We start from the raw sequence: 27,346 nt of genomic DNA on the forward strand, positions 1-27,346 counted from the left end.
AGCTGTTTGAGCTAAGATTTCCAAGTTATTCACATAATGAAAACCTATACTTTGTTTCGGTCGAGTTCCCCATTCAAATGCATGTAACAGTGAGAAACGCACTGTCTTGGCGAAAGAAAGCGTTTTTGTACAACTTCATAGAAATAGCTGTAACTTTTGATAGAAGACTCAGACAAACATGTTTATGGCTTTATCTTATAGAACTCAAGGTCTCCGTGCTGGGAAAACAGGTTTTGCAGCTGTTTGAGCTAAGATTTCCAAGTTATTCACATAATGAAAACCTATACTTTGTTTCGGTCGAGTTCCCCATTCAAATGCATGTAACAGTGAGAAACGCACTGTCTTGGCGAAAGAAAGCGTTTTTGTACAACTTCATATGAATAGCTGTAACTTTTGATAGAAGACTCGGATACACATGTTTTTGGCTTTATCTTATAGAACTCAAGGTTCCCGTGCTGGGAAAACAGGTTTTGCAGCTGTTTGAGCTAAGATTTCCAAGTTATTCACATAATGAAAACCTATACTTTGTTTCGGTCGAGTTCCCCATTCAAATGCATGTAACAGTGAGAAACGCACTGTCTTGGCGAAAGAAAGCGTTTTTGTACAACTTCATATGAATAGCTGTAACTTTTGATAGAAGACTCGGATACACATGTTTATGGCTTTATCTTATAGAACTCAAGGTTCCCGTGCTGGGAAAACAGGTTTTGCAGCTGTTTGAGCTAAGATTTCCAAGTTATTCACATAATGAAAACCTATACTTTGTTTCGGTCGAGTTCCCCATTCAAATGCATGTAACAGTGAGAAACGCACTGTCTTGGCGAAAGAAAGCGTTTTTGTACAACTTCATAGAAATAGCTGTAACTTTTGATAGAAGACTCAGACAAACATGTTTATGGCTTTATCTTATAGAACTCAAGGTTCCCGTGCTGGGAAAACAGGTTTTGTAGCTGTTTGAGCTAAGATTTCCAAGTTATTCACATAATGAAAACCTATACTTTGTTTCGGTCGAGTTCCCCATTCAAATGCATGTAACAGTGAGAAACGCACTGTCTTGGCGAAAGAAAGCGTTTTTGTACAACTTCATAGAAATAGCTGTAACTTTTGATAGAAGACTCAGACAAACATGTTTATGGCTTTATCTTATAGAACTCAAGGTCTCCGTGCTGGGAAAACAGGTTTTGCAGCTGTTTGAGCTAAGATTTTCAAGTTATTCACATAATGAAAACCTATACTTTGTTTCGGTCGAGTTCCCCATTCAAATGCATGTAACAGTGAGAAACGCACTGTCTTGGCGAAAGAAAGCGTTTTTGTACAACTTCATAGAAATAGCTGTAACTTTTGATAGAAGACTCAGACAAACATGTTTATGGCTTTATCTTATAGAACTCAAGGTCTCCGTGCTGGGAAAACAGGTTTTGCAGCTGTTTGAGCTAAGATTTCCAAGTTATTCACATAATGAAAACCTATACTTTGTTTCGGTCGAGTTCCCCATTCAAATGCATGTAACAGTGAGAAACGCACTGTCTTGGCGAAAGAAAGCGTTTTTGTACAACTTCATATGAATAGCTGTAACTTTTGATAGAAGACTCGGATACACATGTTTATGGCTTTATCTTATAGAACTCAAGGTTCCCGTGCTGGGAAAACAGGTTTTGCAGCTGTTTGAGCTAAGATTTCCAAGTTATTCACATAATGAAAACCTATACTTTGTTTCGGTCGAGTTCCCCATTCAAATGCATGTAACAGTGAGAAACGCACTGTCTTGGCGAAAGAAAGCGTTTTTGTACAACTTCATAGAAATAGCTGTAACTTTTGATAGAAGACTCGGATACACATGTTTATGGCTTTATCTTATAGAACTCAAGGTTCCCGTGCTGGGAAAACAGGTTTTGCAGCTGTTTGAGCTAAGATTTCCAAGTTATTCACATAATGAAAACATATACTTTGTTTCGGTCGAGTTCCCCATTCAAATGCATGTAACAGTGAGAAACGCACTGTCTTGGCGAAAGAAAGCGTTTTTGTACAACTTCATATGAATAGCTGTAACTTTTGATAGAAGACTCGGATACACATGTTTATGGCTTTATCTTATAGAACTCAAGGTTCCCGTGCTGGGAAAACAGGTTTTGCAGCTGTTTGAGCTAAGATTTCCAAGTTATTCACATAATGAAAACCTATACTTTGTTTTGGTCGAGTTCCCCATTCAAATGCATGTAACAGTGAGAAACGCACTGTCTTGGCGAAAGAAAGCGTTTTTGTACAACTTCATAGAAATAGCTGTAACTTTTGATAGAAGACTCAGACAAACATGTTTATGGCTTTATCTTATAGAACTCAAGGTCTCCGTGCTGGGAAAACAGGTTTTGCAGCTGTTTGAGCTAAGATTTTCAAGTTATTCACATAATGAAAACCTATACTTTGTTTCGGTCGAGTTCCCCATTCAAATGCATGTAACAGTGAGAAACGCACTGTCTTGGCGAAAGAAAGCGTTTTTGTACAACTTCATAGAAATAGCTGTAACTTTTGATAGAAGACTCAGACAAACATGTTTATGGCTTTATCTTATAGAACTCAAGGTCTCCGTGCTGGGAAAACAGGTTTTGCAGCTGTTTGAGCTAAGATTTCCAAGTTATTCACATAATGAAAACCTATACTTTGTTTCGGTCGAGTTCCCCATTCAAATGCATGTAACAGTGAGAAACGCACTGTCTTGGCGAAAGAAAGCTATTTTGTACAACTTCATAGAAATAGCTGTAACTTTTGATAGAAGACTCGGATACACATGTTTATGGCTTTATCTTATAGAACTCAAGGTTCCCGTGCTGGGAAAACAGGTTTTGCAGCTGTTTGAGCTAAGATTTCCAAGTTATTCACATAATGAAAACCTATACTTTGTTTCGGTCGAGTTCCCCATTCAAATGCATGTAACAGTGAGAAACGCACTGTCTTGGCGAAAGAAAGCGTTTTTGTACAACTTCATAGAAATAGCTGTAACTTTTGATAGAAGACTCGGATACACATGTTTATGGCTTTATCTTATAGAACTCAAGGTTCCCGTGCTGGGAAAACAGGTTTTGTAGCTGTTTGAGCTAAGATTTCCAAGTTATTCACATAATGAAAACCTATACTTTGTTTCGGTCGAGTTCCCCATTCAAATGCATTGTTAAAGACAAGTAGTTAAACATATGCCATTTTATGACCAGTAGTCAAGGTAGTAAATTAGCTTAACAGCTGCAGGCCATATATTATCCTTTAGTTCTAATGGTGTGCTATCTATGTAGTTTAGTCTCTATTATACTCTTGAATAAAAGAAACATAATCATTTGTAGTTCATTAGACAAAATGTGCATTACTCTGTATCCTTGATCAGCTGTGAATGTCTGACACTGTCTTCTTGAGAATGTTTTACTGCTGAATCATGTGAAGAAGGCCATAAGAGGGAGACTAGGTGTCTGGGCAGAAGAGATAAAACCACATTCTTTACCCCCCTTCCACTTTCACACAGAAAGACAGGGAGGCAAGGTCAGGAGCCAGGCTCACTAAGAATTAGAAAAACATGTGAAGATGCAGCTTTTATGACAAAGAGGGGGGCTGGGATTAGCTATAAAAGTCTGTGAAAGTTGCCACCATTTTGAGACATGCTGTCGAATCTCTGCAGGCATCTCTCCCGTCCGGACGTTGTAATGCTCTTATTGTGAATTGTACCGAAATAAATGATTGTTGATTGAGCATATATACACCGAGTATTGTCCTTCCTTCAGCCCAAAGATTCAAAGAACTGCTTGTTTTCAACAACTTGGTGCCGTGACCCGGATCTTTGGTGTGCTGAGGAGGTGCAGATTTGGCCTTTGGTGAGATCGTGGGGCAAGGCGAACGGAAGACCGGTCTAACAACAAAAAGGTAAGCACAACCTGTTGTATTATACCAAATGTGCATATTGGGCTTTCCAAATTAATCTGTTCGCTGAGTCACATGTATTTTCACAGTAAATTTGTCGGTGTCTGGTTTTTGGCGCAAGATACTAACAACATAAGTTGAGGCTGAATTCCAGTGTGTTAAATAAACTGCTTCTACCGAGAAACTAATAAGACACTACGTTGAGCTAGTTGCAGTAAACTGCTTCTACCGAGAAACTAATAACATACTACGTTGAGCTAGTTGCAACCACTTTACCTTCCACATTTAATTTTGTCTAATACTGGCTTCTGTAGCAATAATACGTTAGAATTTCTTCTGAAGACGCGGCCATTAGTTCAGTACATTGAAGTCGAGGTTTGAAGTTTGTTTATGGTGTCGGTTACGTCCTGGCTCTTGCCGGCTATGAAATAGAAGTTGATTTAAGGAAAAGCAGATGCTGGCTTCACGGTGCGGTTAAACACTGGCAACGCGAGAGCGAAACACGTCCGTAGGTTTGGTTTATGATACGGCGTGTTCCGGTGATATGCGGCCGTGAAGTGCAGTAGTGGTTGGTGCTAATTTTAGTACATTGAACAGAGGTTTGACGGTGGTTTGTGGCGTCAGTCGAGTTTTTTTTTTAAGGGCTGCGGTCATAAAATAAAGTAAAATTTTACTTGCCAAGAAGTACATAGAGCAAAACCTGGTTTATGATGTCTGGTATAACTTCGGGGATGCAAGCATCACTTTTATGATGCGACTTTGCTCCGTTGTGGCGGTCATAAGCGCAGAGAAAAGGGTATTTTGGTCTATGGTGCAGTGTGCTTTCAGAAGATCTAATAGTTGAGCTCAGAGGTTTCTGTGTAAAATTCCCGCTGAGGAAAAGTGTTGTGTGTGAGTGTCAAAGCGCGCTCTGGGTGAGAGAGTGTGTGTGAAGCTGCGAGGCGCGCTCTGGGTGCTGTCTTGTGGGTGAAGCGCGCACTGAGTGAGAGTGTGACTGAGGCGCGCTCTGAGTGTGTTTTGTGTGGAGTGTGAAGCGTGAACACAGTGACAGTGACGGTTAATGTGTTTGATTAGGAGGACATTAGAGCAAATACACATTTTAGGATCAAAGGTTGATGCCTAGTGTACCTGTGGAACATTTGCCCTAGGCGTGGCGACCCTCCTGTCCGGGGACGCTTGGCCAGGACCGGCGGCGTCCGGGTGCCGAGGTGGTGACTTGGGGAGGTGAGGGCCCCCGCATAGCCACGGAAATAACACTGGAACGACCGTGTAATCACGGGTTCACATTTATTTCCGGACTAGAACAAGACACATTTTGCGAACAAACGTTGAGTCTAGATTTAGTAAAGAAATATAAAAAGGTTGAATTCCTCGTTTCAGTGGTTGAAATTGTTGTGTGCCTGTCCCCTGACGAGTGTGAAATTAGAATAAAGAGGGAATTTGGAGCCACATAGAGATAGACGGGCATAATTGGGTGTATTACTCTGTGGTGTAAACATTTAAAGTATTAAAAATAAAAAGGAGTGAAAGGGTGAGAAGTGTGTGGTGGTGTGAATATGTCGGGTCCTAAATCTGACATAGAAAGAGGAGAAATGCAGGGTGAGTGGAAAACTGTTGATGAGCAGGTGAAGGAGTTGTTGCGGGCGCTGAGGGTCATGCGACCTGGCAGCGTGGGTGAGAAAAAATCAAAGGCTGCAGCTGTGGCAGCCAAAGTCAAAAAGTTGTGTGATAAGGAAGGAGTGAGAGGAGAAGAAAGAAGTTCGTTGGCAAAATTACTTCTGGGAATAGCACAGAAGCGCCAGGAAGAAGAACAGGACATTAGTACACAGTTAGAGGAGGCTGCTTTTTGGAACAGACGCAGATTAGGAAAAATGTTGCAGGAAATTCAGGAGGAGAAAGCCCGTGTAACGAGGTGGGCTGTGACATGCCAGGGGGTGGAGCACTGGATGAGGGAGAGAAGGGAGGAGCCTGAGAAGCTGATGCTGCCGGCTTCTCCGGTGAAGTCATCGCTCACTGGCTTTCCCCCTCCCTATCAGGCCCCCGCCCCCCTCTACCCTGTGCTGAGGGTGGAGCAGGGCTGTCTCTCTAGTGAAAATGGCCAAGTTTTAGAAGTGACAGGAGGCTATGTAGATTGTGATATATCTAAAGAGCCCAAACGACCTACTCCACCCCCGAGGGGTGAAACAATAAAACAAAGCTCCACTTTTGTTAATGAAGAGGGAGCTTGTGGCGGAGTGCAGTCACCGCCCATGAAACAGTCTCCCCAGCAGGCAGAGTCTGAAGAGGAGCGGGCTGTGCGGCTGCTTGAAACAGCTATAATAACTCTAGAGCAGCGTCATCAAATTTCTGAGGATGAGACGTGTAGTGGAGTAGTTGTTGCACCACAGGTTGAGAAAGGTGAGGTGTGCGGGCCCGATGGGGACGCATACGAGGGCTGGTTATCAGGCACACTGGATGATAATACACCAGTAAGTGTCTGGGAAAAGCAGAAATTAGATGCAGTGCCGGAGCTAGAAGAGGCCTTTTACAATAGAGCAGCTAGAGAAAAAGCAGGAAGAGGCAGAGTAGTTAAACCTAAACTTCCAAACAAACCACACCCCATGACACGTCGGAGCCAGGATGACAGGGACACTTTGTCTCTGCCGGGATCATTTCCCCTGGTGGTGACCGCTGGGGGTCACATGAAATACAAGCCATACGGGGTGGGTGATGTAACTGCATTGATTGAGTTATTACCTCCTATTACAGACGGAGGTGCGGGGTGGTTGAGAGAATTTGATAGAGCAACAACAGGTGTTCAACTGGCCCTAGGTGATTTCAGAGCTGTGGTGGCCAGATGTGTTAAAGGCACAGCACTGGATGACATAGAAAAAATAGCAGGTACCGCATTGATGGCTGATAGCATCCCGTTTTGCCGTGTTGTGAATGAAATATCTCATGCATTACGTGAAAAATATTCCACTCCAAATGCTGCTAAGATTTTGAAGTTGTTGTGGAAGCCTGATCAAACTCCAAGGGAGTACATAGAACAGGCTAAAGCCACATGGGCCCTTAACACTGGCCAGCATCCTGGTAGAGAGGGGATGCAACAATTGTGGTTTAGAGACGCTGTGTTAAAAGGTGTGCCCGAAAGGGTCAGAGTGGCCATGACTGATAATCCCGACATGGAGGGAGCGGAGTCTCATGTGTGGGAGAAACATCTGGTGCATCGCCTGCAGACAGCTCATGATGAGGTTATGGCTAAAACTGAGGAGACAGATAGCATGAAAGAGCAATTGTTGAAATTACAGCTGGGTGAAATGAGGGGAAAAGCAAATGACAAGAAAAAGGATGAAAAAATAGCAAAAGTAATGGTAGCTCAAGGTTTCCAGCAAATGGGGACTGATGTTGATCCAAATGCATTGCTAGTAGACACACCGGGACCCGCGCGAGGCACAAATTGGGGTGGTCGTGGGGTCGGTAGAGGAAATTGGGGCTCACGTGGTGGTCAACGGGGAGGAGGCGGCGGCATGGGCAGACAAAGGGGTGCGCATAGAGGTCCGTACGTGCCAGGGACTGTGTGCTTCAACTGTGGTCAGACTGGACATTGGGTTCGAGAGTGCCCAGAACCACCTCAGCAGTTCAGCAACAACATGCCACGCTCAGCCAGAAGGGGGCGTGGACAATGGTCGGCCCCCAACTCACAGATGGCTCCACCAGGCCAGTATTCAGTGGAATACTGGCAGCAGGGACAATACTGACACACCCCACAGAGAGGCCTGGAAATAGGGGGAGGGGCAGACCCCCTGTTGCCACTGAGGGTTCATGGACGTAACCTGCCCTTTTTAGTGGACACAGGAGCAACGTATTCCACCATTCGTACGGCTCCTGACGACATCCCACTCACAGACACAAAAATCAGTGTTATCGGCTTCTCTGGGGTAACCATGACTTTGCCAGTGACTGTCCCTCTAAAGACGGAGTTAGGACGCCAGTCCTTAACACATTCATACATGATTTCATCACAAGTTCCAGTTAATCTGTTGGGCAGGGACCTGCTCATTAAGCTGGGAGCTACTATCATGTGTGGAGCTGATGGATTGACAGTGACTTTGAGAGATGGCACACAGCTGTCCTGTTTGCAATCAGGAATGAGAGGACAGTGGCTGTTGTCTGAGGATTGTGAACGTACAGCGCAGATTTACTGGGCGTGACTGACCACATCAGATGGAATTCTGGCACAGTACCAACTCTGGCGTCCCTGGATAATGTCCATGTCTGTTTACTCTCCCTTGCGTGACCCCTACCACGTGACCTTGTTTTATGATCGCGAACGCACTGAGTGCTTTGAGGAATTGTTTAACGAGTGTTTAGATGAGACAACTTGGGAGCTTAACTCTCAGGACATTTATGTTGGTACAGCTGGAGTGGCAGCGTTTGTTCCACTCCCTGAAGATAAAATGAGTTGGTATAGAATGGGGGATGAAGCGGTTCCCCATGTGTCTTTGGCAGTACACGAGGGTCATCAAGCAAAAGATTTAGGCCCCATGGTGAGAACAGCCACAAGGGCCACAGATTGGCAACAAACACAACTCACTGATGTCTCATACTCACCCAGTTGTAAAACATATCGAATTTCTGTGACTGCTACTGATCAGAGTGTGTTAGAGCACAAATTTTTAAAGCGCACACATGGCAGGGAGAAATCTGATCACGAAGAAGCTGTTAAAGGCTTAACAGAACTCCCAGACACTCTGTGGTCTAAAGGTCCAACTGATGTGGGTTTAACATTTTGTTCACCCATCACATTTGAGTTAAAGGATGACACCCCTATTTGGCGTTCACAATACAGACACAGTCCAGAGGCAGATAATGGGATTGCAGAAACAATTTCAGGGCTCCTGCAGGTGGGTGTGCTGGAGTCGTCTTCCTCTGCGTGGAACACTCCGATCCTCCCAGTTGAGAAGTCAGGCACGGGCAAGTATCGCATGGCACATGACCTTAGGGCAATAAACGCTGTCCTTAAGACACAAACAGTACCTGTACCAAACCCCTACACAGCTCTGACTAATTTATCTCCAGATCAGCGGTGGTTCACATGCATAGATTTGGCAAATGCTTTCTTTTGTCTCCCTCTGCATCCATCTTTAAGAGATATTTTTTCATTCACTTACAGGGGCCAGCAGCTGCGTTACACACGGCTGCCGCAGGGTTTTGCCCTTTCACCTGGCATTTTCAATCAGGTACTAAAAAATGCTCTTTCTCCATGTGTTTTACCTGAAGGATGCACACTGATCCAATATGTGGACGATTTGCTGATTGCCGCTAAAACAGCTGATGCTTGTTTTCAAGCGACACTGACGGTGCTTCGCCAGCTGGCTAAAACAGGCTTTAAAGTAAGTAGAGAAAAACTCCAACTTGTCAGAACTGAAGTTACATTTCTAGGTCGTGTGGTGGCGATGCAGACGGTGGGCATGTTGGCGTCCCAGAGGGAAACAATTATGTCACACCCCCAGCCACGTACAGTTAAAGAAATGTTGTCATTTCTTGGGCTCACAGGTTACAGCAGACACTACATTCCTGACTATGTGGGCAAAACCAAACCTCTCAGGGATTTGGTAAGAGAACACGGCATGAGAGATCTCACAGCTAATCTCAACTGGACCACTGAAGCTGAAATGCGGTTCATTGAATTAAAGCAGGCCCTGTCTCGTGCAGCAGATTTGGCAATCCCCGATTATAACTCTGATTTCTCAGTTGATGTTTCTGAAACAAATGGAGTAGTAAATGGTGTGTTGTTTCAGAAAAAAGGGGGAAAGAGACAAGTACTGATGTATATCAGCATTGGCCTGGATAACACAGAAAAAAGACACCCCATGTGCACACAACATGCAGCAGGGGTAGCAAAAATAATTCAGAAAGTGGCTCACATTGTAAGAGGGCACCCACTGAAAGTGCTCACAACACACAGTGTGGTGGCCTATGTGAACTCACAGGCATTTACAATGACCCCATTGAGACAGCAGAGACTGACTAAGATTCTGGAGTCTCCAAACTTGACCTTCACACATGAAGGGATTAACATGGCAGATCAAATGGGGGGGGGAACACCTCATGACTGTACACAAATAGTAGAGGTTGAAGAGAAAGTAAGATCTGATTTGAGAGCAGAACCGGTGAGTGAGGCAGAGGATTATTTTACAGATGGATGTTGTTTTAGAGATCCGAGTGAAGGATTGAAAACAGGTTATGCAGTGATGAAAGGAGTTGGAGAACAGCTGCTGGTGGAAAAATCAGGAACATTAGAAGGGCCTCAGTCAGCACAGAGAGCAGAGCTTATTGCAGTGATAGAAGCTCTGAGATTAGGGAAAGGAAAAAGAGTTAACATTTATACTGACTCAGCATATGTTTTCGGAGCAGCACATGTAGAGTTGGGGCAATGGAGAAGGGCTGGATTCAGAACAGCCACAAATAAACCAATCAAACATGAGGAGGAAATGAGACAGCTGGAGGACGCTCTGAAAGAGCCTCTGGAGGTCGCTATCATAAAGTGTAAAGGGCATGACGACTCTGACACTTGGGTGGCGAAAGGAAACAGAGCAGCCGACGAGGAAGCAAAACGGGCGGCAGGCTATAAGGAAGGAAAACAAATGGTAAGTATGGGTATGGAATGGGGAGACCTGCCAGCCCAAAAGCGAGAGGACATCGAAAAGGCGCAAGGAGGAGCCTCACCCGAGGAAAAGGCGGTGTGGCAGGAAAGAGGGGCTGTACAATCAGAAGGATTGTGGAGAGGGCCCGACGGGCGACCAGTGCTCGCAGCAGGAGTGGCCCAGGAGAAAATCAAAGAAGCTCATGGGTTAGGTCATGTGGGCGTGGCCCAGATGGAAAGGGATTTGTGTCATTGGTGGCATCCCTACATGAAAAACCTGGTAAGGGAACATGTGAGAGCCTGCCTGATTTGTGGACAACACAATCCGAAGCCCACCGTGAAACCAGAAATGGGTAAGTTTCCTTTGCCAGAAAGACCAGGCCAGGAAATTGTGATTGATTACACTGACATGATAACCGCTGTTCGAGGGTGTAGATATCTGTTGGTGTGTGTGGATGGATTGACTGGTTGGCCAGAGGCGTGGCCTACCCGCAGAGAGGATAGCAAAACAGTGATCAAATGTCTGGTGAATTATTATGTCCCTTGGCATGGATTCCCAGAGAAGGTAAGATCAGATAATGGCACTCACTTTAAAAATCGAGATCTCGCTGAGGTGGAATGTATGTTGGGGTTGCAACATAGATATGGTACAGTTTACCATCCACAGTCTCAGGGAAAAGTGGAGAGAATGAACCAAAATCTTAAAAACAAATTGGCAAAAATCTGTGCACAGACTAACATGAATTGGGTTGATGCTCTTCCCATAGCCTTAATGAGTGTAAGGTGCGCCGTTAATCAGCGCACTGGGTTCACTCCATATGAGCTGCTGACAGGAAGACAATTTCCAGGCCCTGCAGCAGGTGTAAGAGAATTAAGAGAGGAAGTAAAAGTGTCTGAACATGTGAAACAGTTTAAAGCACTAAAAGCTCTTGTCTCTAGTTTCACTACGCAGGTGGGAGATCCAACAGGAAAGGAGGTGACCACGCCAGAGGCGAAGTGGGTGTGGCTGAAGGTGTATAAGCGAAAGTGGGACGAGCCCAGGTGGACGGGACCTTTCGAGGTGACCACTCGAACCTCTCACGCGGTCCAGCTGAGGGGCAAAGGCGACACCTGGTACCACTGGAGCCAGTGTGCAGCGGCGGAGGAGCCTAGGCGATCGGAGAGGCTCTTGGCGAAAAAGGGGGACACGGCTGTGACCCCAAAAAACACAGATCTTAGTATAGAAGGGCCAGAATAATACCCTGATCTGTGTAACGACCAAAGGGTAGTCTACCCCTGAGGTTGAAGAAAGAAGTCGAGAATCACCCGACGAGAAGATAGTATTCGCTACAGCAAAAAAAAACAAAAAAACAAGTGCCGTAGGCCTAAAGCTCTAGTTTAAAAGTTATTAGCAAGTATTAAAATGGGGGAGGAAAAGTCTAATGCAAAAATGAAGCTTCTGGAGAATTGGAAATTGATGGGAGTGTTAGCTATGATCACTATTGGTGTGCTAACTACTGTTTTCCTGTTGTGTGAGTTGCCCAGTTACAGAACTCATCCACCTCCTCTTCCTCTCGCGGACCCTGAGGCGACCAGCTCTGAGCGTGATGTAGGTGAGAAACCAGATCCTTGTTTGGAGTATTATGGAGGCATAGAGGTGGATTACGTTAGAGGATCCACCACAGCCTTCACTTTTGATCTGTGTTCCGTGATAGACTGTGGAAAGGATCAGACCAGTTGGCGTGGGTACGAAGTATGGACATGTCATGACATAAGATTCACAAATGCTTGTCTTATAGGTAAACCCACCGCCACGGGGTACACCCCGTGTGAGGAGTGGGACATGGTGACCGGTTACACCCTCCCAGGATGGGATACACGGGGCCGTTGGGAGGGGTTTGCAATTCAGCGTGATTTCAGTAACACACAAAATCCACTTACAATGTCTATTGGTGGGTGGCAGGTGACACCGCAGCGGTACCGGAAAGAAGATAAAGTGTTTTATTTAGTGTTAGGAGTAGATGTATTTGGGAAGGACCCAAGGGGCATAATAAAGATAAACTTTAAAGATCCATCCTGTAAATTGCCCAGCCACAACGCCACATTAAGCTGTAATTTATCTAGCAGCGACACCGCATCAACCAAAGTCCCACCTTCCGTGTCTAAGGTAACAAAAATGGACTACACAAAGTGGAAACCCCGACAGCTGATGTCTCGTGCCACAGGATATGTGGACAGCAACCTGTGGTTGGACTGGCTGATTGAAACTACAAAAGAGCAAAAGGTGTCGGATTGTGTGGCATGCGCTACAGCACGCCCACGTTTATTTATTGAACCGGCACCTCTGTATCCAGAGGACCCCTGGGGTTTTGATTGCATGCTCCGACTTACTCGGAGAGCAGTAAATTCAGGAAAATGTGCTCCATTATCTGCTTTATTTCCCCCAATAGATAATAACACCATTCCCGGACCGTTCACACCTAGGAAAGCTAATTATACTTGTTTCAATTTTACTGCAGATGATCCCGGAGAGCAGGAGTATGACGCTGGAGAGATCCCGGCTGATTGGTGTGAGGCCACATTTCCAGGAAGAGGAGAGGCAGCGCGTGCGGGCGCCACGGTCGTGGGTACTTGGGCTCGAGCCGGTTTGTACTATTATTGTGGAGGTGGGAGTCTGCATGTGCGAATACCAAATGAAGCGGTTGGTGTTTGTGCCATGGTCAGACTAGGAGCGCCTCTGCTGATAATAGGGGGTAAGGATAATTCTGAGAGGGTAGAGGGGCATGCGCGACGACCACCTAGGCGCAGGCGTCAAGGGTGGCCTAAAGGATCATCTTGGTCGTTTGATTTAACTGTTAATTCACCCACATATATAGATTCTATCGGTGTTCCGCGTGGCGTTCCAAATGAGTTTAAATTAGTAGATCAGATAGCAGCCGGTTTTGAAAACATTCCAGTACTTTCTGCCTTGTTTCCCGTCACCCCCAACAAAAACGTAGATAGAATTAACTATGTGCACTATAACGTTCTCCGACTGTCAAATTTGACCCGTGATGCAATTCAGGGTTTAGCAGAACAAGTAGGTCCAACCTCTCTGATGGCAGTGCAGAACCGGATGGCGCTGGATATGGTTCTGGCTGAAAAAGGAGGGGTTTGTGAAATGTTTGGACAAATGTGTTGTACTTTTATTCCCAATAATACAGCTCCGGATGGCTCGGTAACTCGAGCACTGGAGGGGCTACGGACTCTGGCCCATAATATGCATGAACATTCAGGTATCGACAATCCGCTGGAGGAATGGATGACTTCTGTTTTTGGGCAATGGAAGGGATTTGTTATGTCAATCTTGGTCTCACTGTCTGTTTTTACTGCTGTCTTGACCACATGTGGTTGTTGTTTGATCCCATGCCTCAGAGCTCTAGTAGTTCGTCTTATTGACAGGGCCGTAACCTCAGGGCCGGAGGGCCGGGGGGTTATGATGCCTCTGTTAAAGGATGATCCTGAGGAATGGAGAGACGTGGACCTTGTGACCCTGGAATGCGTCTTGTAAGTGATCTCTTAAGATAAGAGATCAAAGAGGGAATGTTAAAGACAAGTAGTTAAACATATGCCATTTTATGACCAGTAGTCAAGGTAGTAAATTAGCTTAACAGCTGCAGGCCATATATTATCCTTTAGTTCTAATGGTGTGCTATCTATGTAGTTTAGTCTCTATTATACTCTTGAATAAAAGAAACATAATCATTTGTAGTTCATTAGACAAAATGTGCATTACTCTGTATCCTTGATCAGCTGTGAATGTCTGACACTGTCTTCTTGAGAATGTTTTACTGCTGAATCATGTGAAGAAGGCCATAAGAGGGAGACTAGGTGTCTGGGCAGAAGAGATAAAACCACATTCTTTACCCCCCTTCCACTTTCACACAGAAAGACAGGGAGGCAAGGTCAGGAGCCAGGCTCACTAAGAATTAGAAAAACATGTGAAGATGCAGCTTTTATGACAAAGAGGGGGGCTGGGATTAGCTAAAAAAGTCTGTGAAAGTTGCCACCATTTTGAGACATGCTGTCGAACCTCTGCAGGCATCTCTCCCGTCCGGACGTTGTAATGCTCTTATTGTGAATTGTACCGAAATAAATGATTGTTGATTGAGCATATATACACCGAGTATTGTCCTTCCTTCAGCCCAAAGATTCAAAGAACTGCTTGTTTTCAACAGCATGTAACAGTGAGAAACGCACTGTCTTGGCGAAAGAAAGCGTTTTTGTACAACTTCATAGAAATAGCTGTAACTTTTGATAGAAGACTCGGATACACATGTTTATGGCTTTATCTTATAGAACTCAAGGTTCCCGTGCTGGGAAAACAGGTTTTGTAGCTGTTTGAGCTAAGATTTCCAAGTTATTCACATAATGAAAACCTATACTTTGTTTCGGTCGAGTTTCCCATTCAAATGCATGTAACAGTGAGAAACGCACTGTCTTGGCGAAAGAAAGCGTTTTTGTACAACTTCATATGAATAGCTGTAACTTTTGATAGAAGACTCGGATACACATGTTTATGGCTTTATCTTATAGAACTCAAGGTTCCCGTGCTGGGAAAACAGGTTTTGTAGCTGTTTGAGCTAAGATTTCCAAGTTATTCACATAATGAAAACCTATACTTTGTTTCGGTCGAGTTTCCCATTCAAATGCATGTAACAGTGAGAAACGCACTGTCTTGGCGAAAGAAAGCGTTTTTGTACAACTTCATATGAATAGCTGTAACTTTTGATAGAAGACTCAGACAAACATGTTTATGGCCTTATATTATAGAACTCAAGGTCCCCGTGCTGGGAAAACAGGTTTTGCAGCTGTTTGAGCTAAGATTTCCAAGTTATTCACATAATGAAAACCTATACTTTGTTTCGGTCGAGTTCCCCATTCAAATGCATGTAACAGTGAGAAACGCACTGTCTTGGCGAAAGAAAGCTATTTTGTACAACTTCATAGAAATAGCTGTAACTTTTGATAGAAGACTCAGACAAACATGTTTATGGCCTTATATTATAGAACTCAAGGTCTCCGTGCTGGGAAAACAGGTTTTGCAGCTGTTTGAGCTAAGATTTCCAAGTTATTCACATAATGAAAACCTATACTTTGTTTCGGTCGAGTTCCCCATTCAAATGCATGTAACAGTGAGAAACGCACTGTCTTGGCGAAAGAAAGCGTTTTTGTACAACTTCATAGAAATAGCTGTAACTTTTGATAGAAGACTCAGACAAACATGTTTATGGCCTTATATTATAGAACTCAAGGTCCCCGTGCTGGGAAAACAGGTTTTGCAGCTGTTTGAGCTAAGATTTCCAAGTTATTCACATAATGAAAACCTATACTTTGTTTCGGTCGAGTTCCCCATTCAAATGCATGTAACAGTGAGAAACGCACTGTCTTGGCGAAAGAAAGCTATTTTGTACAACTTCATAGAAATAGCTGTAACTTTTGATAGAAGACTCAGACAAACATGTTTATGGCCTTATATTATAGAACTCAAGGTCTCCGTGCTGGGAAAACAGGTTTTGCAGCTGTTTGAGCTAAGATTTCCAAGTTATTCACATAATGAAAACCTATACTTTGTTTCGGTCGAGTTCCCCATTCAAATGCATGTAACAGTGAGAAACGCACTGTCTTGGCGAAAGAAAGCGTTTTTGTACAACTTCATAGAAATAGCTGTAACTTTTGATAGAAGACTCGGATACACATGTTTATGGCCTTATATTATAGAACTCAAGGTCTCCGTGCTGGGAAAACAGGTTTTGCAGCTGTTTGAGCTAAGATTTCCAAGTTATTCACATAATGAAAACCTATACTTTGTTTCGGTCGAGTTTCCCATTCAAATGCATGTAACAGTGAGAAACGCACTGTCTTGGCGAAAGAAAGCGTTTTTGTACAACTTCATAGAAATAGCTGTAACTTTTGATAGAAGACTCAGACAAACATGTTTATGGCTTTATCTTATAGAACTCAAGGTTCCCGTGCTGGGAAAACAGGTTTTGCAGCTGTGTGAGCTAAGATTTCCAAGTTATTCACATAATGAAAACCTATACTTTGTTTCGGTCGAGTTCCCCATTCAAATGCATGTAACAGTGAGAAACGCACTGTCTTGGCGAAAGAAAGCGTTTTTGTACAACTTCATAGAAATAGCTGTAACTTTTGATAGAAGACTCGGATACACATGTTTATGGCTTTATCTTATAGAACTCAAGGTTCCCGTGCTGGGAAAACAGGTTTTGTAGCTGTTTGAGCTAAGATTTCCAAGTTATTCACATAATGAAAACCTATACTTTGTTTCGGTCGAGTTCCCCATTCAAATGCATGTAACAGTGAGAAACGCACTGTCTTGGCGAAAGAAAGCGTTTTTGTACAACTTCATACAAATAGCTGTAACTTTTGATAGAAGACTCGGATACACATGTTTATGGCTTTATCTTATAGAACTCAAGGTTCCCGTGCTGGGAAAACAGGTTTTGCAGCTGTTTGAGCTAAGATTTCCAAGTTATTCACATAATGAAAACCTATACTTTGTTTCGGTCGAGTTCCCCATTCAAATGCATGTAACAGTGAGAAACGCACTGTCTTGGCGAAAGAAAGCGTTTTTGTACAACTTCATAGAAATAGCTGTAACTTTTGATAGAAGACTCGGATACACATGTTTATGGCTTTATCTTATAGAACTCAAGGTTCCCGTGCTGGGAAAACAGGTTTTGTAGCTGTTTGAGCTAAGATTTCCAAGTTATTCACATAATGAAAACCTATACTTTGTTTCGGTCGAGTTTCCCATTCAAATGCATGTAACAGTGAGAAACGCACTGTCTTGGCGAAAGAAAGCGTTTTTGTACAACTTCATATGAATAGCTGTAACTTTTGATAGAAGACTCGGATACAAATGTTTATGGCTTTATCTTATAGCACTCAAGGTTCCCGTGCTGGGAAAACAGGTTTTGCAGCTGTTTGAGCTAAGATTTCCAAGTTATTCACATAATGAAAACCTATACTTTGTTTCGGTCGAGTTCCCCATTCAAATGCATGTAACAGTGAGAAACGCACTGTCTTGGCGAAAGAAAGCGTTTTTGTACAACTTCATAGAAATAGCTGTAACTTTTGATAGAAGACTCGGATACACATGTTTATGGCTTTATCTTATAGAACTCAAGGTTCCCGTGCTGGGAAAACAGGTTTTGCAGCTGTTTGAGCTAAGATTTCCAAGTTATTCACATAATGAAAACCTATACTTTGTTTCGGTCGAGTTCCCCATTCAAATGCATGTAACAGTGAGAAACGCACTGTCTTGGCGAAAGAAAGCGTTTTTGTACAACTTCATAGAAATAGCTGTAACTTTTGATAGAAGACTCGGATACACATGTTTATGGCTTTATCTTATAGAACTCAAGGTTCCCGTGCTGGGAAAACAGGTTTTGCAGCTGTTTGAGCTAAGATTTCCAAGTTATTCACATAATGAAAACCTATACTTTGTTTCGGTCGAGTTCCCCATTCAAATGCATGTAACAGTGAGAAACGCACTGTCTTGGCGAAAGAAAGCGTTTTTGTACAACTTCATAGAAATAGCTGTAACTTTTGATAGAAGACTCAGACAAACATGTTTATGGCTTTATCTTATAGAACTCAAGGTCTCCGTGCTGGGAAAACAGGTTTTGCAGCTGTTTGAGCTAAGATTTCCAAGTTATTCACATAATGAAAACCTATACTTTGTTTCGGTCGAGTTCCCCATTCAAATGCATGTAACAGTGAGAAACGCACTGTCTTGGCGAAAGAAAGCGTTTTTGTACAACTTCATAGAAATAGCTGTAACTTTTGATAGAAGACTCAGACAAACATGTTTATGGCTTTATCTTATAGAACTCAAGGTCTCCGTGCTGGGAAAACAGGTTTTGCAGCTGTTTGAGCTAAGATTTTCAAGTTATTCACATAATGAAAACGTATACTTTGTTTCGGTCGAGTTCCCCATTCAAATGCATGTAACAGTGAGAAACGCACTGTCTTGGCGAAAGAAAGCGTTTTTGTACAACTTCATAGAAATAGCTGTAACTTTTGATAGAAGACTCAGACAAACATGTTTATGGCTTTATCTTATAGAACTCAAGGTCTCCGTGCTGGGAAAACAGGTTTTGCAGCTGTTTGAGCTAAGATTTCCAAGTTATTCACATAATGAAAACCTATACTTTGTTTCGGTCGAGTTCCCCATTCAAATGCATGTAACAGTGAGAAACGCACTGTCTTGGCGAAAGAAAGCGTTTTTGTACAACTTCATAGAAATAGCTGTAACTTTTGATAGAAGACTCAGACAAACAAGTTTATGGCCTTATATTATAGAACTCAAGGTCTCCGTTCTGGGAAAACAGGTTTTGCAGCTGTTTGAGCTAAGATTTTCAAGTTATTCACATAATGAAAACGTATACTTTGTTTCGGTCGAGTTCCCCATTCAAATGCATGTAACAGTGAGAAACGCACTGTCTTGGCGAAAGAAAGCGTTTTTGTACAACTTCATAGAAATAGCTGTAACTTTTGATAGAAGACTCAGACAAACATGTTTATGGCCTTATATTATAGAACTCAAGGTCCCCGTGCTGGGAAAACAGGTTTTGCAGCTGTTTGAGCTAAGATTTCCAAGTTATTCACATAATGAAAACCTATACTTTGTTTCGGTCGAGTTCCCCATTCAAATGCATGTAACAGTGAGAAACGCACTGTCTTGGCGAAAGAAAGCGTTTTTGTACAACTTCATATGAATAGCTGTAACTTTTAATAGAAGACTCGGATACACATGTTTATGGCTTTATCTTATAGAACTCAAGGTTCCCGTGCTGGGAAAACAGGTTTTGCAGCTGTTTGAGCTAAGATTTCCAAGTTATTCACATAATGAAAACCTATACTTTGTTTCGGTCGAGTTCCCCATTCAAATGCATGTAACAGTGAGAAACGCACTGTCTTGGCGAAAGAAAGCGTTTTTGTACAACTTCATATAAATAGCTGTAACTTTTGATAGAAGACTCGGATACACATGTTTATGGCTTTATCTTATAGAACTCAAGGTTCCCGTGCTGGGAAAACAGGTTTTGCAGCTGTTTGAGCTAAGATTTCCAAGTTATTCACATAATGAAAACCTATACTTTGTTTCGGTCGAGTTCCCCATTCAAATGCATGTAACAGTGAGAAACGCACTGTCTTGGCGAAAGAAAGCGTTTTTGTACAACTTCATAGAAATAGCTGTAACTTTTGATAGAAGACTCGGATACACATGTTTATGGCTTTATCTTATAGAACTCAAGGTTCCCGTGCTGGGAAAACAGGTTTTGCAGCTGTTTGAGCTAAGATTTCCAAGTTATTCACATAATGAAAACCTATACTTTGTTTCGGTCGAGTTTCCCATTCAAATGCATGTAACAGTGAGAAACGCACTGTCTTGGCGAAAGAAAGCGTTTTTGTACAACTTCATAGAAATAGCTGTAACTTTTGATAGAAGACTCAGACAAACATGTTTATGGCTTTATCTTATAGAACTCAAGGTTCCCGTGCTGGGAAAACAGGTTTTGCAGCTGTTTGAGCTAAGATTTCCAAGTTATTCACATAATGAAAACCTATACTTTGTTTCGGTCGAGTTCCCCATTCAAATGCATGTAACAGTGAGAAACGCACTGTCTTGGCGAAAGAAAGCGTTTTTGTACAACTTCATAGAAATAGCTGTAACTTTTGATAGAAGACTCGGATACACATGTTTATGGCTTTATCTTATAGAACTCAAGGTTCCCGTGCTGGGAAAACAGGTTTTGCAGCTGTTTGAGCTAAGATTTCCAAGTTATTCACATAATGAAAACATATACTTTGTTTCGGTCGAGTTCCCCATTCAAATGCATGTAACAGTGAGAAACGCACTGTCTTGGCGAAAGAAAGCGTTTTTGTACAACTTCATATGAATAGCTGTAACTTTTGATAGAAGACTCGGATACACATGTTTATGGCTTTATCTTATAGAACTCAAGGTTCCCGTGCTGGGAAAACAGGTTTTGCAGCTGTTTGAGCTAAGATTTCCAAGTTATTCACATAATGAAAACCTATACTTTGTTTCGGTCGAGTTCCCCATTCAAATGCATGTAACAGTGAGAAACGCACTGTCTTGGCGAAAGAAAGCGTTTTTGTACAACTTCATAGAAATAGCTGTAACTTTTGATAGAAGACTCAGACAAACATGTTTATGGCTTTATCTTATAGAACTCAAGGTTCCCGTGCTGGGAAAACAGGTTTTGTAGCTGTTTGAGCTAAGATTTCCAAGTTATTCACATAATGAAAACCTATACTTTGTTTCGGTCGAGTTCCCCATTCAAATGCATGTAACAGTGAGAAACGCACTGTCTTGGCGAAAGAAAGCGTTTTTGTACAACTTCATAGAAATAGCTGTAACTTTTGATAGAAGACTCAGACAAACATGTTTATGGCTTTATCTTATAGAACTCAAGGTCTCCGTGCTGGGAAAACAGGTTTTGCAGCTGTTTGAGCTAAGATTTTCAAGTTATTCACATAATGAAAACCTATACTTTGTTTCGGTCGAGTTCCCCATTCAAATGCATGTAACAGTGAGAAACGCACTGTCTTGGCGAAAGAAAGCGTTTTTGTACAACTTCATAGAAATAGCTGTAACTTTTGATAGAAGACTCAGACAAACATGTTTATGGCTTTATCTTATAGAACTCAAGGTCTCCGTGCTGGGAAAACAGGTTTTGCAGCTGTTTGAGCTAAGATTTCCAAGTTATTCACATAATGAAAACCTATACTTTGTTTCGGTCGAGTTCCCCATTCAAATGCATGTAACAGTGAGAAACGCACTGTCTTGGCGAAAGAAAGCGTTTTTGTACAACTTCATATGAATAGCTGTAACTTTTGATAGAAGACTCGGATACACATGTTTATGGCTTTATCTTATAGAACTCAAGGTTCCCGTGCTGGGAAAACAGGTTTTGCAGCTGTTTGAGCTAAGATTTCCAAGTTATTCACATAATGAAAACCTATACTTTGTTTCGGTCGAGTTCCCCATTCAAATGCATGTAACAGTGAGAAACGCACTGTCTTGGCGAAAGAAAGCGTTTTTGTACAACTTCATAGAAATAGCTGTAACTTTTGATAGAAGACTCGGATACACATGTTTATGGCTTTATCTTATAGAACTCAAGGTTCCCGTGCTGGGAAAACAGGTTTTGCAGCTGTTTGAGCTAAGATTTCCAAGTTATTCACATAATGAAAACCTATACTTTGTTTCGGTCGAGTTCCCCATTCAAATGCATGTAACAGTGAGAAACGCACTGTCTTGGCGAAAGAAAGCGTTTTTGTACAACTTCATATAAATAGCTGTAACTTTTGATAGAAGACTCGGATACACATGTTTATGGCTTTATCTTATAGAACTCAAGGTTCCCGTGCTGGGAAAACAGGTTTTGCAGCTGTTTGAGCTAAGATTTCCAAGTTATTCACATAATGAAAACCTATACTTTGTTTCGGTCGAGTTCCCCATTCAAATGCATGTAACAGTGAGAAACGCACTGTCTTGGCGAAAGAAAGCGTTTTTGTACAACTTCATAGAAATAGCTGTAACTTTTGATAGAAGACTCGGATACACATGTTTATGGCTTTATCTTATAGAACTCAAGGTTCCCGTGCTGGGAAAACAGGTTTTGTAGCTGTTTGAGCTAAGATTTCCAAGTTATTCACATAATGAAAACCTATACTTTGTTTCGGTCGAGTTTCCCATTCAAATGCATGTAACAGTGAGAAACGCACTGTCTTGGCGAAAGAAAGCGTTTTTGTACAACTTCATAGAAATAGCTGTAACTTTTGATAGAAGACTCAGACAAACATGTTTATGGCTTTATCTTATAGAACTCAAGGTTCCCGTGCTGGGAAAACAGGTTTTGCAGCTGTGTGAGCTAAGATTTCCAAGTTATTCACATAATGAAAACCTATACTTTGTTTCGGTCGAGTTCCCCATTCAAATGCATGTAACAGTGAGAAACGCACTGTCTTGGCGAAAGAAAGCGTTTTTGTACAACTTCATATGAATAGCTGTAACTTTTGATAGAAGACTCGGATACACATGTTTATGGCTTTATCTTATAGAACTCAAGGTTCCCGTGCTGGGAAAACAGGTTTTGTAGCTGTTTGAGCTAAGATTTCCAAGTTATTCACATAATGAAAACCTATACTTTGTTTCGGTCGAGTTTCCCATTCAAATGCATGTAACAGTGAGAAACGCACTGTCTTGGCGAAAGAAAGCGTTTTTGTACAACTTCATATGAATAGCTGTAACTTTTGATAGAAGACTCAGACAAACATGTTTATGGCCTTATATTATAGAACTCAAGGTCTCCGTGCTGGGAAAACAGGTTTTGCAGCTGTTTGAGCTAAGATTTCCAAGTTATTCACATAATGAAAACCTATACTTTGTTTCGGTCGAGTTCCCCATTCAAATGCATGTAACAGTGAGAAACGCACTGTCTTGGCGAAAGAAAGCGTTTTTGTACAACTTCATAGAAATAGCTGTAACTTTTGATAGAAGACTCGGATACACATGTTTATGGCTTTATCTTATAGAACTCAAGGTTCCCGTGCTGGGAAAACAGGTTTTGCAGCTGTTTGAGCTAAGATTTCCAAGTTATTCACATAATGAAAACCTATACTTTGTTTCGGTCGAGTTCCCCATTCAAATGCATGTAACAGTGAGAAACGCACTGTCTTGGCGAAAGAAAGCGTTTTTGTACAACTTCATAGAAATAGCTGTAACTTTTGATAGAAGACTCGGATACACATGTTTATGGCTTTATCTTATAGAACTCAAGGTTCCCGTGCTGGGAAAACAGGTTTTGCAGCTGTTTGAGCTAAGATTTCCAAGTTATTCACATAATGAAAACCTATACTTTGTTTCGGTCGAGTTCCCCATTCAAATGCATGTAACAGTGAGAAACGCACTGTCTTGGCGAAAGAAAGCGTTTTTGTACAACTTCATAGAAATAGCTGTAACTTTTGATAGAAGACTCGGATACACATGTTTATGGCTTTATCTTATAGAACTCAAGGTTCCCGTGCTGGGAAAACAGGTTTTGCAGCTGTTTGAGCTAAGATTTCCAAGTTATTCACATAATGAAAACCTATACTTTGTTTCGGTCGAGTTCCCCATTCAAATGCATGTAACAGTGAGAAACGCACTGTCTTGGCGAAAGAAAGCGTTTTTGTACAACTTCATAGAAATAGCTGTAACTTTTGATAGAAGACTCGGATACACATGTTTATGGCTTTATCTTATAGAACTCAAGGTTCCCGTGCTGGGAAAACAGGTTTTGTAGCTGTTTGAGCTAAGATTTCCAAGTTATTCACATAATGAAAACCTATACTTTGTTTCGGTCGAGTTTCCCATTCAAATGCATGTAACAGTGAGAAACGCACTGTCTTGGCGAAAGAAAGCGTTTTTGTACAACTTCATAGAAATAGCTGTAACTTTTGATAGAAGACTCAGACAAACATGTTTATGGCTTTATCTTATAGAACTCAAGGTTCCCGTGCTGGGAAAACAGGTTTTGCAGCTGTGTGAGCTAAGATTTCCAAGTTATTCACATAATGAAAACCTATACTTTGTTTCGGTCGAGTTCCCCATTCAAATGCATGTAACAGTGAGAAACGCACTGTCTTGGCGAAAGAAAGCGTTTTTGTACAACTTCATATGAATAGCTGTAACTTTTGATAGAAGACTCGGATACACATGTTTATGGCTTTATCTTATAGAACTCAAGGTTCCCGTGCTGGGAAAACAGGTTTTGTAGCTGTTTGAGCTAAGATTTCCAAGTTATTCACATAATGAAAACCTATACTTTGTTTCGGTCGAGTTTCCCATTCAAATGCATGTAACAGTGAGAAACGCACTGTCTTGGCGAAAGAAAGCGTTTTTGTACAACTTCATATGAATAGCTGTAACTTTTGATAGAAGACTCAGACAAACATGTTTATGGCCTTATATTATAGAACTCAAGGTCTCCGTGCTGGGAAAACAGGTTTTGCAGCTGTTTGAGCTAAGATTTCCAAGTTATTCACATAATGAAAACCTATACTTTGTTTCGGTCGAGTTCCCCATTCAAATGCATGTAACAGTGAGAAACGCACTGTCTTGGCGAAAGAAAGCGTTTTTGTACAACTTCATAGAAATAGCTGTAACTTTTGATAGAAGACTCGGATACACATGTTTATGGCCTTATATTATAGAACTCAAGGTCTCCGTGCTGGGAAAACAGGTTTTGCAGCTGTTTGAGCTAAGATTTCCAAGTTATTCACATAATGAAAACCTATACTTTGTTTCGGTCGAGTTTCCCATTCAAATGCATGTAACAGTGAGAAACGCACTGTCTTGGCGAAAGAAAGCGTTTTTGTACAACTTCATAGAAATAGCTGTAACTTTTGATAGAAGACTCAGACAAACATGTTTATGGCTTTATCTTATAGAACTCAAGGTTCCCGTGCTGGGAAAACAGGTTTTGCAGCTGTTTGAGCTAAGATTTCCAAGTTATTCACATAATGAAAACCTATACTTTGTTTCGGTCGAGTTCCCCATTCAAATGCATGTAACAGTGAGAAACGCACTGTCTTGGCGAAAGAAAGCGTTTTTGTACAACTTCATAGAAATAGCTGTAACTTTTGATAGAAGACTCGGATACACATGTTTATGGCTTTATCTTATAGAACTCAAGGTTCCCGTGCTGGGAAAACAGGTTTTGTAGCTGTTTGAGCTAAGATTTCCAAGTTATTCACATAATGAAAACCTATACTTTGTTTCGGTCGAGTTTCCCATTCAAATGCATGTAACAGTGAGAAACGCACTGTCTTGGCGAAAGAAAGCATTTTTGTACAACTTCATATGAATAGCTGTAACTTTTGATAGAAGACTCGGATACACATGTTTATGGCTTTATCTTATAGCACTCAAGGTTCCCGTGCTGGGAAAACAGGTTTTGCAGCTGTTTGAGCTAAGATTTCCAAGTTATTCACATAATGAAAACCTATACTTTGTTTCGGTCGAGTTCCCCATTCAAATGCATGTAACAGTGAGAAACGCACTGTCTTGGCGAAAGAAAGCGTTTTTGTACAACTTCATAGAAATAGCTGTAACTTTTGATAGAAGACTCAGACAAACATGTTTATGGCCTTATATTATAGAACTCAAGGTCTCCGTGCTGGGAAAACAGGTTTTGCAGCTGTTTGAGCTAAGATTTCCAAGTTATTCACATAATGAAAACGTATACTTTGTTTCGGTCGAGTTCCCCATTCAAATGCATGTAACAGTGAGAAACGCACTGTCTTGGCGAAAGAAAGCGTTTTTGTACAACTTCATATGAATAGCTGTAACTTTTGATAGAAGACTCGGATACACATGTTTATGGCTTTATCTTATAGAACTCAAGGTTCCCGTGCTGGGCAAACAGGTTTTGTAGCTGTTTGAGCTAAGATTTCCAAGTTATTCACATAATGAAAACCTATACTTTGTTTCGGTCGAGTTTCCCATTCAAATGCATGTAACAGTGAGAAACGCACTGTCTTGGCGAAAGAAAGCGTTTTTGTACAACTTCATAGAAATAGCTGTAACTTTTGATAGAAGACTCAGACAAACATGTTTATCGCTTTATCTTATAGAACTCAAGGTCCCCGTGCTGGGAAAACAGGTTTTGCAGCTGTTTGAGCTAAGATTTCCAAGTTATTCACATAATGAAAACCTATACTTTGTTTCGGTCGAGTTCCCCATTCAAATGCATGTAACAGTGAGAAACGCACTGTCTTGGCGAAAGAAAGCGTTTTTGTACAACTTCATAGAAATAGCTGTAACTTTTGATAGAAGACTCAGACAAACATGTTTATGGCTTTATCTCATAGAACTCAAGGTCTCCGTGCTGGGAAAACAGGTTTTGCAGCTGTTTGAGCTAAGATTTCCAAGTTATTCACATAATGAAAACCTATACTTTGTTTCGGTCGAGTTCCCCATTCAAATGCATGTAACAGTGAGAAACGCACTGTCTTGGCGAAAGAAAGCGTTTTTGTACAACTTCATAGAAATAGCTGTAACTTTTGATAGAAGACTCAGACAAACATGTTTATGGCTTTATCTTATAGAACTCAAGGTCTCCGTGCTGGGAAAACAGGTTTTGCAGCTGTTTGAGCTAAGATTTCCAAGTTATTCACATAATGAAAACCTATACTTTGTTTCGGTCGAGTTCCCCATTCAAATGCATGTAACAGTGAGAAACGCACTGTCTTGGCGAAAGAAAGCGTTTTTGTACAACTTCATAGAAATAGCTGTAACTTTTGATAGAAGACTCAGATACACATGTTTATGGCTTTATCTTATAGAACTCAAGGTTCCCGTGCTGGGAAAACAGGTTTTGCAGCTGTTTGAGCTAAGATTTCCAAGTTATTCACATAATGAAAACCTATACTTTGTTTCGGTCGAGTTCCCCATTCAAATGCATGTAACAGTGAGAAACGCACTGTCTTGGCGAAAGAAAGCGTTTTTGTACAACTTCATAGAAATAGCTGTAACTTTTGATAGAAGACTCAGACAAACATGTTTATGGCTTTATCTTATAGAACTCAAGGTCCCCGTGCTGGGAAAACAGGTTTTGCAGCCTTTTGAGCTAAGATTTCCAAGTTATTCACATAATGAAAACCTATACTTTGTTTCGGTCGAGTTCCCCATTCAAATGCATGTAACAGTGAGAAACGCACTGTCTTGGCGAAAGAAAGCGTTTTTGTACAACTTCATAG

The 27,346-nt window shown here is 41.8% G+C and overlaps 1 protein-coding gene across 8 annotated transcripts; it reads left to right on the forward strand.

Moving 5' to 3' along the window:
* The first annotated feature begins 3,169 nt into the window (after positions 1 to 3,169).
* Positions 3,170 to 14,662, forward strand: LOC105941227 (endogenous retrovirus group K member 25 Pol protein). Of its 8 annotated transcripts, none has more exons than XM_076883650.1 (3): positions 3,170 to 3,903; positions 9,163 to 9,275; positions 11,468 to 14,662. In XM_076883650.1, the coding sequence occupies exon 3, from the start codon at positions 11,931 to 11,933 to the stop codon at positions 14,055 to 14,057; it is 2,127 nt and encodes a 708-aa protein (XP_076739765.1). In that variant the 5' UTR covers positions 3,170 to 3,903; positions 9,163 to 9,275; positions 11,468 to 11,930; the 3' UTR covers positions 14,058 to 14,662. The 8 variants fall into 8 exon arrangements, with proteins under 8 accessions (XP_076739765.1, XP_076739764.1, XP_076739763.1 ...); XM_076883649.1 differs by lacking the exon at positions 9,163 to 9,275 and having other exon boundaries at positions 3,170 to 3,683; positions 3,765 to 3,903; XM_076883648.1 differs by lacking the exon at positions 9,163 to 9,275.
* Positions 14,663 to 27,346: the final 12,684 nt, after the last annotated feature.

Source organism: Maylandia zebra, linkage group LG5 (genome assembly GCF_041146795.1).
Source record: "Maylandia zebra isolate NMK-2024a linkage group LG5, Mzebra_GT3a, whole genome shotgun sequence".
Taxonomy (NCBI): domain Eukaryota; kingdom Metazoa; phylum Chordata; class Actinopteri; order Cichliformes; family Cichlidae; genus Maylandia; species Maylandia zebra.